The 13,809-nt window shown below is 35.8% G+C and overlaps 2 protein-coding genes across 3 annotated transcripts in view; one reads left to right on the forward strand and one right to left on the reverse strand.

Annotated features, from left to right (window-relative positions):
• The window catches only part of mfrp (membrane frizzled-related protein), a 43,943-nt gene extending 42,768 nt beyond the window's left edge, over nucleotides 1–1,175 (reverse strand). The window contains exons 1-3 of the mRNA XM_079823826.1: nucleotides 1,049–1,175; nucleotides 833–938; nucleotides 536–667 (exon numbers count right to left, since the gene is read on the reverse strand). Of these exons, the coding sequence (XP_079679952.1) occupies nucleotides 536–667; nucleotides 833–938; nucleotides 1,049–1,084 (274 nt within the window). The 5' untranslated portion in view covers nucleotides 1,085–1,175. The remainder of the gene's footprint in view (nucleotides 1–535; nucleotides 668–832; nucleotides 939–1,048) is intronic.
• A 348-nt stretch (nucleotides 1,176–1,523) lies between these two features.
• LOC307130999 (complement C2) overlaps nucleotides 1,524–13,809 on the forward strand; it is a 41,191-nt gene continuing 28,905 nt past the window's right edge. The window contains exons 1-9 of one of the 2 annotated variants that reach the window (XM_079824365.1): nucleotides 1,524–1,667; nucleotides 2,109–2,221; nucleotides 7,576–7,803; nucleotides 8,085–8,321; nucleotides 9,425–9,610; nucleotides 12,053–12,226; nucleotides 12,308–12,406; nucleotides 12,518–12,651; nucleotides 13,604–13,742. In XM_079824365.1, coding sequence (XP_079680491.1) covers nucleotides 2,155–2,221; nucleotides 7,576–7,803; nucleotides 8,085–8,321; nucleotides 9,425–9,610; nucleotides 12,053–12,226; nucleotides 12,308–12,406; nucleotides 12,518–12,651; nucleotides 13,604–13,742 — 1,264 coding nt within the window. In that variant the 5' untranslated portion in view covers nucleotides 1,524–1,667; nucleotides 2,109–2,154. Of the gene's footprint in view, nucleotides 1,668–2,108; nucleotides 2,222–7,575; nucleotides 7,804–8,084; nucleotides 8,322–9,424; nucleotides 9,611–12,052; nucleotides 12,227–12,307; nucleotides 12,407–12,517; nucleotides 12,652–13,603; nucleotides 13,743–13,809 lie in introns of those variants that run through there. The other variant, XM_079824366.1, reaches the window with a different exon arrangement.

The raw sequence follows: 13,809 nt of genomic DNA on the forward strand, positions 1-13,809 counted from the left end.
TCCAACTATTTGTAAATCATGAGAAAATTGCTATTTTAACCGAGGAACCGGGACGTGTGAGGGAGTCGTCTGTCAATTGCGTTAGTTTCTGGTTTTATTTTGCAGAAACGCTTTACTCTCACTGCAGTGTCTGCTTCATACTACAGCAACGTTAATAATCACATCCATCAACATGATTTCTGCCCGAGTCCTATCCCGGTTCTTTCCCACCGGCTGTGAGCTGAAGACCACATGTCCCAAGATTCTGCGCTCAAACTTGGCGTCTTCAAGCTACGCCTTTGTTTTGAATAGGCGACCTCTAGCGGATGGAAAAGTTACATAGTGCACCTTTAATTATACAGAGATGGAAAATAAAGCAAGAATCAAAATAACATTCAAAGAACGTAAGGAATAAGCTACTAAATGATTTGTGTGCCAATTAACAGAAATGTCTCAAGAAATAAATTAATAAAGATGATAAAAACAAAAAAGTAAACAAAATTTCAGCAATTTTACAAAAATACAGAAATACCATATAAAAGATTTGCTCACTCACGGTTGAGAACAAGGAGCAGTATGATGCAAAGAACAGCCGCAATCAACAACACACCAGTTGACACCATTATTGTTCCATGGCCACCCAACTGTTCTCTTAAAGCCATCAAACAGTCATTTACCACACTGTGACCTTTTATAAATGACAAGACATTAACAACATATAGTACATGGGATACATAGTTTAGACATAGATCACAGCAACATAACTAGTGTGTTATAAAATGGTGTATTTATTCTAAGAATATCCTCCATTAAATACCCCAAAATGATTTGAGGTCAAGGTATGCACACTTACCTGCGGCTGGCTTTTTAGTAGGTTCAAGGTATATGTCAATTTTGAAATTTCCTTTGTTTTCCTCATTTTCTTCATCAGGCTCGAAAACTGGGTTGCAGAAAACATTCTATGAAAGTTAAAACAAAGGATTAGTTTAGAACCAGGTCTTAATGTTGAATAAATAATAAATACATACTACCATGGCTACTTCTACTACTTACAGTAATAATAAATTACCTCATATGCACATCGGCTCTCAGTTGAAATGTTCATCGTCTTTGCGATTTGAGGATTTGAGAAACCATTTACATATTTTTAGTTGTCTGAAATCTTGAGGTAGGCTATTAATTCAGTCCATTTGGTTGTGAAAAGTATTGTTTTAAAAGGAAATAAAAAAATTTTTTTTTAAATCCATTGAGTGTGTGCATAGAATATATATATATATATATATATATATATATATATATATATATATATACATTTATTTATCAAATTGATTTATTTTTCTTTCTTAGTAATTCTGTAATATTATGGTCCAACATCTTGTGTTGTTAAAAGAAAGTGGCTGGTATTCAGAACTTTCTCCCCAAATATTCCCAAAGCCAAGTCAGCTGAGAGGATTGAGCTAGTAATCCCAAAACCACGCCTCCACCCACCCACCCACCCACCCACCCACACACACACACACACACACACACACACACACACACACACACACAGTTTGAAAAAAACATCTAGTATGATTTATAACAGGGTTTTCTCAACCCTAAATTTAGAGTTTAGCTCCGCAACCCTAATCAAACAAACCTGGAAAAGCTAATCAAGATCTTCAGGATATCTAGAGAGTTACAGGCAGGTGAGTTTGTTCAGGGTGGAGGTATAGACTGCAGAAAGGACTAGAGTCGAGAATCCCTGATTTAAAAGACGTTTTTTTTATATAAGAACCAACATTTTGTCCCCACAATGCTTTTAACACTAGAACCGCCACGGGGTAAAATTTACCTATGGCGTTCTTTGAATGTACAAGACAGATTTTCCATAAAATATCCAAGGGTCCCAGTCATTGACTTTTACTAAAATGGTGTTATTTACAATCCCCTGTTATTAAATAAAAAAAAATTATAATAAAAAAAAAAAAAAAATATATATATATATATATATATATATATATATATATATGGGACAAATATTACACACTTCACCTTTAAGACTTACCGAAATTGATTACTTTATTGTATTTACCAGAATTGCATTAAAATGTTAATGTTTAATCACTCCTCAAATACACGTTACAAAGGTTCATATTGGTATTTCACCCATATCGGAAGAAGCCAGCGCTGATCATGTCAGCTATGCACTACGCTACTGCATGTCTCATCACTTTTTTCTTCTACATCTCTGTATCTGAAGGTAAGTCCCTTATGAAAGCATTTTTCTTGCTAAGTTTGAGAATGATAGTGTTCATCCATGTTAGAAATATGAAGAAGGCCTGTAGCTGAAACATCTGGGTTTTTTTGTGGCTGTTATTATGTAGGCTAAGAAGAAGTACTTATGTAAGAAAGCTTTTTTCTGATTATGTCCAAACTCAATTAACAATGTGCATTGCACACCATAAAGTGGTTTAAAACATGAAAGCAACATTTGCTTTGTACTTAGCAGAGCTTTACTAACAGCTTGTGTCAGTGCAAAACCTCTTTTGGCGTTAAAAACTACTGTCAGGATTCACTAAAGACACGCAGTGATAAATGAGCGCTGAAAAGGCATGGGCACAGTTATTTTAGGGGCTGATTTTATAGTAAATACATTTGTAGGAGTTTACCTTTTCAGGCGAAAAATTTATGGAGAGTATTTGAATCAAGTGAGGTGATTTACTAAGGTTTTACTGTTTCCGCCATCAGCACTTTTGCGGAGTTGCGCTCTCACGCTAATTTGCCCTGTTTTGTAAATCTGTCCCTTAGTCTTAACCCCCTTTTACATGCTCTGTGGTCAGTAAGCAGCTTTCTTCACATCTTTCCGTTATTTTAGTTCCAGCATGCACATGTACAGTTACGATCCTTCCTCTGCTACAGTAGTCTGGGGAATGGGAAGGGCAACAATCAAAATTCAACAATGCATAAATACACGATGCTGTTTTTTTCACAATTGTTTATGCAATTTACAAAATAATATTTAATTCATAAACATTTCTTGTACAGACAGTGATGTTATTTTATTGCTTTGAATAAACAATGTAATGCAGTGCGAGAGTTTGGTACCTCAGCAAAGGTGAAATAAAAAATAGAATATAAATACAAATATTTACAAAAGATACAGTATATACACACAGACAATAACAAAAGTACACTGACTGTTTTGTTTTGTTCTTTGATTTGGAATCTTCCTAACTCGCTTTGGCTAAATCTATCTAATGCAAAAAATGTAAAAAAAAAATAAATAAATAAAAAAAAACATTAAACGGCTGTGATGTCGTATCTAACCTACTCTGACTTACCAAAAACAAAACTAAAACTAAAGCAGCAGCATAGCAACTTCCCCCTTCACTTTAAAAATGTGCTTGGGTACTTTTAATTTTTAGTTCAGAACTGAAAACGACTGACCATTGACCAACACAAACCTGCTCTAAAGTCAATAGTGCAGTATTTGTGTGTTATCACAAATTTGTGTGTTACCAAAACAAGGCATCATGAAGCTTCGAAGCGTTATGAATCAGTGAGCCGAGAAGTGCTCGCATACCTATGCTGCCCTACAAAGGCAAAAGACCTTAACTCACCAGAGTGTGAAACTGAGAAAAATTACTTTAAAGTTTTTTTGCTGTCCAGCCAATTGTATGACAGGTGGGACGCTGAAAATTTGCCAAGTAGTTGTCATAATTAATATATTTATCTACATTTAAAAAAATGTTGCTCAAACCTGACCTTTGACCCTTATTCGGAAGTTACTGTATTCTGCCTTTGCATTATCTGCAAAACAATAATGGGTCATACAAAGGCAAAATACCTTAAAGCAGCACTAGGTAACTTTTCAACCTTTATAATATATTTTCATACCTCTTGTGATGATACATCGACTTACAATAGGTTGAATGACACGTCTGCCATAGCCTGACGGGGTCTGTATCGTTTTTAATCGTACTTTTAAACTTCGGGTTTCGGGTAGTAACCCGAGAAAAAAAAGAACTACAAAATTCGACTGCTTTACGGCATATACGTCACTTCCACCACCACCCCCACTTCCTTAAATTCGGACGTGCGAGAAAAACTATCATTTGTTTGCCGAATGTTATAGTCATGGCCGAAGCAGCACAGAAAAATAAGAAAGCAAAGGTTTTGTCGGAGGAAAGCAAAAAGAGGAAACGAGAAAGTGATGGGATTAAAGGCAGGGCGAGGATCAACATTGGGCCAGCGTTTGCTCGTTGGCGTGAGCTGAAGGAGGAGGGGCTTCATTCTTGCAAGTAAATACATAAGACGTACAAAATCATATTTTAGGATACCTAACATGTCTGTGATATTGGTTTATTTGTCTTTCCTCAAGCTTTAATGCAAATCGATTTTTCGAATTTGCAGATTCATCTATGGTAGCTTGATATTATAATATTGACGATATATGGTCATTACCTACCACTCAAACATTGAATTGAAGTATCATAGATTCTGTAAAACGGTAACCAATAGACTAGGCTACTATAATGACGCTGGCTTGTAAACGTGAGCATCGCGATCATTTGGCGTTTGAAAAAAATAAAACCCATGAAATTATATTAATATGACATGCTGAAACATATGCCACTGTACCTGTGATGAAGACATTTCACACGCGATGCAAGCAGAACACCTGCATGTGAACTCCATAGACAGGTGAACTCCTCCTGCAGTGTTCAGGGCTATCATGGTTGTCATGTCAACAAATGCACGTGCGATGCATCCACTGATGTAGAATGACAGTTTACGACAGTAGTAGAGGACAGTACTGTTTCTCAACTGTAGGGGGACCCCGAGAGCAAAAACTCCCTAGTGCTGCTTTAACTTCTAATCTATTGATCATTTAGATTTTATCACTCTATACAAAAATTTCTATGATAACAATGATAGCCTTAAAATAACATTTAGTGAGTTCTGTCTAGTAAGGCTTAATATTACATCAATAGAATATTACAAAATAAAAAATAATGAGAAGGCTACAACTGTACTGGATCATTTTAAAACTTTATTATTGTGCTTAATTTAAGTAAAATAACACTTTAAGAGGTTAATAAAGTAACCTTCCACAGATATTTCTTACATTTGAAAGGTTTGATTTGGCTATACCAGTAATATGTAGACGTCCTTTCTCAAAAACCATTCACCCTTTTCTGACAAAATGTATAGGAATATGCTTATATCTGATGACATTGTGTGTATGTTTTCCAGAATTAATGAAAAAAACTCTGTATTAATAAATTTTCCTGGACAGAATGGAAAATGTATTTAGTACCACATGCATGTACAGACTACAGTTCTTGCTCACAAATTTGATGGGATTAGGATTGATTGTCTTGATATAGTCAGTTTATGACAGTTTACAAAGAAGGGAGTCTAACAACAAACTGATTTTAAGAAATGTATTAAATTAACAAGAAAATGAAACAAAAGAATGTTAAGAGGTGAATAAAATAAAAAAAATGTTGATGTATTTTGGCTGTGTGCGTGTGTGTGTGTGTGTGTGTGTGTGTGTGTGTGTGTGTGTGTGTGTGTGTGTGTGTGTGTGTGTGTGTGTGTGTGTGTGTGTGTGTGTGTGTGTGTGTTGTGTGTGTATGTGTGTGTGTCTGCCTGGACAGTTAATGGGTGTGGCAAAAGTGCTTCAAATACATATAGGCATAACACCGTAACTTTTTATTTTGTGTGTATTTTTTTTTACATAACATTGGTTATTGCTAATGACATACAGAGTAATTAATCTACTCTGTGGCAATCTACAGTGCCACATACTGACGAAAATCCCACTTTTCATGCAGTGTCAGTTGATTTCATGCCACTTAAATTTGCAATAATGCCAAATAAATTAGCAATAAGGCCACATAAGTTGCCACTAAAAGAAAAGACTTGATTGTAATCAGATTTTATTTATTTCTGTAGTCCAAATGTATAAAAATAATTAACTTTAGAATAAGAAGTACATTTTTAAAAGTTAAATAAAACCAACAAAAAAAACACCTGTGTGTCTCTCTGTGTGTATGTGTGTGCGTGCATGCATGTGTGTGTGATCATGTTCGTTTTACATTGCTTTTGTGATCTAGTACCAGGCCTTCATTTATGTGTGAAAAATGTTCAGATTTATGCTGGAATTATTAATAGTATTTGCCAATTTCTATAAAAATGCTCTCTAGTCACACCTATCGTTTGTGCGTTCGTTCCACATTGCATTGTGCTCTAGTACCAGGCCTTCATTGTGGTGAGGACATTTTCAGATTTATGCTGAATTTATTGATTGTTTTTGACAAATGAAAAAATATTTTTTTTTTCTTTTCGCATTTCCCATTCATTTTCAATGTGGGGTCATATTGACCCCAAAGACCAGATTTGACCAGAAAAATTTTTTTTTTACATACCTTCAGAACAACCGAATAAAGCCCATTTTTGTTGTATGTGTATAGATAGATAATGTTAGAAAAGTCACAAAATCTTATTCCACTGAGAACTATTTTTATTTTTGGGAAAAGTCGATTGGGGTCATATTGATCCCAAGGACCGATTGAGAACCCTTCATAGGTAGATTACTTTGATATGAACTATAAATTGTGTAACGTATATTATGTATTGTTTGTGTATTATCTGTATGTCTTTTACCTTATATTGCAAAGCTACCCAGATAGCAAACAACCATTGAAACAATGTTAAATCAGTGTTAATGTGTCAAGGTTAACTGCTTTGAATCAACATCACGTTTGCACCTGCAATTAATGTTTAATTTTTTTTTTCATCCAAAAATCAATGGTAATGACATTGAATCAATGTAACAATGTTGACAAACCAAAAGCTTCATGCCGCAATGCATGCTGGGAGTCATGGATGAGTTTTGTACTATGGTGGCTCCCAGCATGCATTGCGGCATGAAGCTTTTGGTTTGCCACTATTGTTGAGATTCATGAGCTGATTCTTGATGTGTGTGTCTGTGTGATACCATAGACTAAAACATCCTGTACACACTAAATCTAAAAACAAATGTGCAGATAATGACAACAATGTTATAAAAATAATAATAATTAAAAAAAAACAATACAAATATTTTTTTAAAGTCAACTCTCAGATATCAAACACTTGCTGAGCTCAACAAATGTATGTGATGATAACGTTATCATCTGATCATATTTTTCTCATGGTTATTTCTGCTGCTTCAAACATGTAAAATAAACACAAAGTTACAGCAAACAGAGAAACTGATGTGAAAGAGTCAAGGGTCAAGAGCTCAAAACAAATGAAACATCAACACCAAATCCTGTTCATCTCAAGAGCTTCTGTCTGACAGAAATAAAGTCAGTTTGGTCAGTAATAACAAGTGAAAAGCAGTGAAAGCATTTGAAAAAGACTATAAAAAAGAGGCATGATGTGATTGGCTGCCAAAACATTTTAACACACATTGTGTGTTATATCTACACAACATGATATACCATCAACACACTCCGTGTGTTGTTTTTTAACACATCTCTTTTTGCAGTGTAGAAGTAATTCCCTAAGTTTCAGAATTATCAAATGTAAAGGTTAACAATATTCAAAAATTTTATTTTTCAGTGCAATCAGGATATGAGTATGAGTATGATTTAGAAGAGAATGAGCCCAAAAACTGCTCCACATCTGAATCCATCATTGGAGGCAGGGTGGAGTATTCAAATGGCGGTGTTGTGGGTAGTCAGCTGATTTATCACTGCCGCGATGGATTTGAACCTTATCCAATCAGCCAAAAAGTCTGCAGCTCTGATGGAGAATGGGAGCCTAAGGTATCCAGGGTCAAATGTGAAGGTAAACTTATTCATTTACTATATCCCATACAAGTGAAGTATCGGAGACCAATACAGGCTTCATTAAATATGTATGGGCTTTGGGAATGGAAACATGAGGCTTGTTACTTTCATAGCATCAACTTTTTCCCAAATGGCAAAAGAATTTTGCCACAAAATTTCACAAACGGTATTAAACATTTTTCTTTGTTTCTTTACATATCACTAATCTCATATTTCTATCACTCACACTGTTGAATACTCTCTGGTATTCAAGATGATATATCAATCTGTGTATTTTAGAAACCAGTGATTATGGAGATTATGAGGAACCACAGAAGAACTGCTCTTTGGAAGTGTCCATAAAGGGAGGAAGTGTCTCCTACTCCAAAGAGGGATTGGAGGGAAGCATGCTGACCTATCACTGCAAGGCAGGACACTATCCTTTTCCAGCCACGCAAAGAGTCTGTGACAGAGATGGCCAATGGTCAGCCATGAGACTGCCAAATGGAAAGAGAACACTCAATGCTGTGTGCAAGGGTACCTTCTTCCTATATTCGTATGGGCTTTTTACTACATGTTTTTCTCTTCTTCTTTGCCACAGTACAAGCAAAAGTGTTTGTTAAAACACTGTTACAATGGCTGAACTAATAATAATTCAACATAAATCAATGTCCAAGTGCCCGACTGAAGGGAACACTCATCATCATATTCCTTACTAAAAATAAGTTTATTCAAGTGTTCTATTAGTTTACTTCTTTTAAACTAAAAATAATACTTTCTGTGGATAGGAATTCAGTCTACTTTTTATGTGCTTCTCAGAAATTGCACTTAAGTATACTTGACTTGTACTTACAGAAAGGTCTAAGTATATTTGGCCTATACTTGTACTCAATCTTTTGATCGATATATACTTAAAAGTATAATTAAGTGTTCAAAGTATACTTAGCTTGTGTTTAATCTTTTGATTGAGTAGACCAGTGTTTCCCAATCCTGGTCCTGGAGAACCCCCAACACTGCACATTTTTGATATCTCTCTTATCTGACACATTCATTTGAGATCTTGGAGTCTTTACTAATGGGCTGATGAGTTTAATCAGGTGTGTTTGATTAGGGAGACATCCAAAACGTGCAGTGTTTGGGGTTCTCCAGGACCAGGACTGGGAAACACTGGAGTAGACGATTAAATATACTTTTTTTTTTTACATAGTTTTACATAGTCTTATTAAACTTACATTGTTTGAAAATATTGATTAGAATGTTGATATAAAACAGATATGTCCCTAATTCTGCGTATCTGAATTTGTGTAGGCTAGTCCACTGGTAGTGTACATAGGAATTTACTTAATTTACTTTAACTTTACTTTAACTTTAATTAGATAATTTAATAATTAGACGGTAGAGGGTGCTATGACACATTTTCTAGTACAGAATCTCCGGATCAAAATACAGGTGAAGAAGAAGCAGAAACAATTGATAGAAGATTGCTCACGTAAATGTAACATAACGCGACCCTAACATTGAAAAATAAGGACAACCCAAGATCCTGTTAACCCAGGGGTAACCATTTTAACCATGCAATGCCCTATGGACTATTTGTTTGGCTTCCACTTTAAGCAGCCATGTTTCTTTCTCACTATTAGAGATTCTTTGCCCTGCTCAACTTCAGCTTGACAACGGGCAATTCTGGCCAAGGAAACAGTGGTTCAAGTTGGGAGAAAAGCAGACCTTTTCATGTCATGAAGGATTTGATATGACTGGATCAGCTGAGCGGAACTGCACACAGTGGGGTGGATGGACTGGTGTAACACCAGTGTGTGATGACCAGTGTAAGCATTTATTTTCCTTAGGATCCAAACAAATGCAAGCATACAAATCAAGCTGTGAATGTGATTTGATTTCTCTTACTATCTTTTATGCAACTGCCCCCTCCCCGAAACATTAAATGGCCCCTATTATGCTTATTTACAGGTTCATAATTTTGTTAAGAGGGTCTACTAGAATAGTTTTACTTGATTTAATGTTTTCTTCATTTCTTAAACTCATCCTGGTGTTACCTTTGTTTGGGGGCGAGCCAAAGTTGCAGCACATGCACATCATGCAAATGTGTTACATGGTGATGTAGCCACATCACGGGCTTTTGAGCAGATGTTTTCTGTTGGAGATTCAGGGGACGTTTACACAACGCAGTTTCACCTAAAACCAAAATTTTTTTTTATGCCTTTTGGCTGTTCATTTACCAGACAACGTGTTTTGGAGGCCTGGAAATGGGTTTCAAAGTGCAGTTTTTTTTTTTTAAATAGAGTGTCTATTTGCACTAGCTCTGCCTAACAATGCCTGGTTGGGCCAAACAAGATTAAAAAACGACATACATATTTCAATGTCTTCAGTGGTGTAGTCAGTAAATCATAAAGGCTTGTTTATACTCGACGTGTCCGCATGAGCGCGAGGGTGCACGCAGCAAAAATGACGTCATCGCAAAGTGGGCGGTAGTGCGCGTTGAGACCCGATTTCAGATGGCGGTGTGTGCAGCGCATTTTTTTTTACTTTTTGCACAGCTCCGAAGATGCACGAGTTCTAGGCAAATCTAGCCGAGCATGACGTCGCATCACACCGGCACACAGTTTGCACAAAATGAGCCTACAAAAGCAGAAATAAGCCCTTTTATTAAAATTAATGATCCATGTTTAATAAGTGTTCACAAAAACTAAATAAAAATGTTTAGTGAAATTATGAAATATTTAAGAGATACATTTTGTTCTCATGTCACAAGTAATAACATCAAGGTTTACTGAGTTTCACACGATTCTTTTATAGTGTGGTTTTTGGTGAAGTGTAGTAAAATAAATATTGTCACCTGTGTACATTCTTCTATTTCTTCTCACCGCTGTTTCCTGATGGTTTATAGAACAATTACTCAGAGTCGCCCTCTGTCGTTTCAAAGAATAGTACAATGGCGAGCGCGTCAAACGCCTCATCCGTTTGGGGAGGAGCGCGCACTTAGATCGTTAGTATAAACAGGGCTTAAGGCTCAGGGATCTAGCTTTTGACGTGATCGACCCGGGTTCAAATCCACCTTTTGCCGGCTTCGCTTTTCTCCCTTTTCCCATCACATATCACATCAGAAAGGCATTTAATTTCAATAAAAATTAATAAAATTTTCTTAAAGTGGAATAAAGTGCCTAACGAAATGTTTAATAATAATAAAAGTATTTATTGGGTAGGGTTAGGTGTAGGGAGGGCTTTTATTGTCCCATTAAGGTGGCATCCATTTAATATTTTTAATAATCATAATAATTTACACTCAATGTCAGTATTGCATTCTGTTAATGTACAACAATACTAAGGTGCAAATAGTAGCCTATGTATCTGTCAAAATAAAGTATAAATAGCATTTAATTACTGTTTACACATATTACAAAGAACTGCTACTTTTATATGGTGTAAATAGAATATATATCACTATTTTCACATCTACAGATATATGCACTTAGTGTAAATATCATATATCGCTAAGGAAATATGTTATTATACGCTGCTTTTTTAAAAACAACACATTATCATCTCTGTGTAAACTACAAAAATGTGATTTTGTAAAAACAGTGACGTCAAGCGCATGTGTGTTACGTGTTCAGTCTATAGACGTGTAGTATTTCTTTACAAAGTGACATTGCCAACTACTTTTCTGGCATGCATAATACAGCGCTATTAGTTATTAGATACTTTTTGAAAATGTTGTCGTCTGTACGTGAAAAATGCAACGGAAAAACGTTTACATTTTTTTATATATCATTGTTGCGTAAACTTACCTTCACTCTCTTTGGCGTGGACTTTGTGCGTAGTACTGTAATTCTGCATATTGTTTACATGCACAAACAGCTATATTACTTAAAATAGAGTTAAATGATTGCGTGAATTTTAATCCTTATTGAAAAATGCATCATTTATAAAAAATGCATAGTATATAAATGATAAATTAGTGCTGTCAAATCGATTAATCGCGATTAATCACATCCAAAATAAAAGTTTGTTTACATAATATACTAATAAATATTATTTAATATATTCATGTGTCGAAAGTTGCATATTTATATAATTTATATTATATATAAATATAAAAATTTACTTAAATATATACATGAATGAGAATTTATGTAAAATACACACATATATTATGTAAACAGAAACTTTTATTTTGGATGTGTTTAATCATGATTAATAGATTTGACAGCACTATTATAAATATATGTATCATGTGTTTTTAATTCTAGCTGAGGACTGCAAAAACCCAGGGGCCCCTCCAGGGGCCTTACGTTCTGGGGAACGCTTCCGTATTGGAGACAAAGTGCGGTATATGTGTCAGTTAGGTCTGGATATGCTTGGCCCTTCTGAAAGACAATGTTTGGATTCAAGAGAATGGAGTGGGGCAGAACCACGCTGCTATGGTCAGTCAAGGAAACAGACGTTTATTTACACAATGTAGTGGGACTGATTCAATGTAAACATATTCATTTTTTTTTATATAGCCCAATACTCATTTGATCAACCAGCTATCGTTGCTCAGGCCTTAGGAGGATCTCTGACTGCAGTCATGGATGTGTCACACCCTAATTTCAAAAAGAAAGGTGAAAAGAGAACTTTTTGAAAACATAATTTACTTGTACACAAGTAAGAAACATTAACCTTTACTACATAGTGGTTTACATCTGTTTTTGTTTTTAATGCCCAATCACTAGGGCAATATTTGGGTAGGACTGTCAGGGTTGAAGAAGGTCGCCTGAATGTCTTCATCCTTTTGGACACATCAGGAAGTATTTCAAATGAGAGTTTTCAGACAGCAAAAACTTCCATTATTCAACTTGTCCGTAAGGTTTGTATTTTTATAACTTGAAAAATTAAAGAACAAAGCAAACTGTACAATTACAAAAAGCTGTTGATTAAACATGTTAATATACTGATTTAAAATAACATGTTAAACTCATTTAATAGGAATAAAACAGCTAGAGTAAGATGGCCAAAGACCATAATGGTAGTTGAACAAACTCAGGGTTACGGGATTAGTTTGGAGTTGACAAGACTCAGGCTTTATGCTGTCTTTAGTGGAAGGGGGATTATGGGGTGGGGTTGTTTTTCAGGGGATGGGCTTGGCCCCTTAGTTCCAGTGAAAGGAACTCTTAATGTTTAATACCAAGACATTTTGGACAATTTCATTATCCCAACTTTGCGGGAACAGTTTGGAGACGGCCCCTTCCTGTCCCAGCATGTCTGTGCACCAGTGCACAAAGCGTCGCTCCATAAAGACATGGATGAGTGAGTTTGGTGTGGAGGAACTGGACTGGCCTGCACAGAGTCCTTACCTCAACCCCATAGAACACCTTTGGGATGAATAAGAGCGGAGACTGAGAGCCAGGCCTTCTCGTCCAACATCCGTGCCTGACCACACAAATGGTCAAAAATCCCCATAAACACTCTCCTAAACCTTGTGGAAAGCCTTCCCAGAAGAGCTGAAGATGTTAGAGTTGCAAAGGGTGGGCTGACTCCATATTAAACCCTACAGATTAAGAATGGGGTGTCATTAAAGTTCATGTGCATGTAAAGGCAGGCGTCCCAAAACTTTTGACAATGTAGTGTACATGCCTGCACATTTGTTCTGTGCGCTGGTAATTGAATAGGCCTGCTCTACATCACTGCTCCTAATACATACAGTACATATATAAATAACTCTTTAATTTCCCAGCTCAATTCTAAAGCATAGAACAGCCATCATGTGTTTGAATCAAAATGAAGTCTTGTGCCATTATAACGTTTTGTTCATCTTCCAGCTGGATAGCTATGAAGTCAACATAAGGTTTGACATCATCTCATATGCCAGTGAGCCCAAAGAAATAGTGTCCATTACAAGCATCGACAGTCACGATGTGCATTATATCTTGAGGAGATTAAAGGAGTTTAGCGAAAAAAGTATGTTCATTGTAAAAATGTTGTTGACTCATGTGTTTTACTACATCTTTATTGTAGATTTCTTACT

The sequence above is a fragment of the Gobio gobio genome (assembly GCF_949357685.1).
Source record: "Gobio gobio genome assembly, chromosome: 8".
Classification (NCBI taxonomy): domain Eukaryota; kingdom Metazoa; phylum Chordata; class Actinopteri; order Cypriniformes; family Gobionidae; genus Gobio; species Gobio gobio.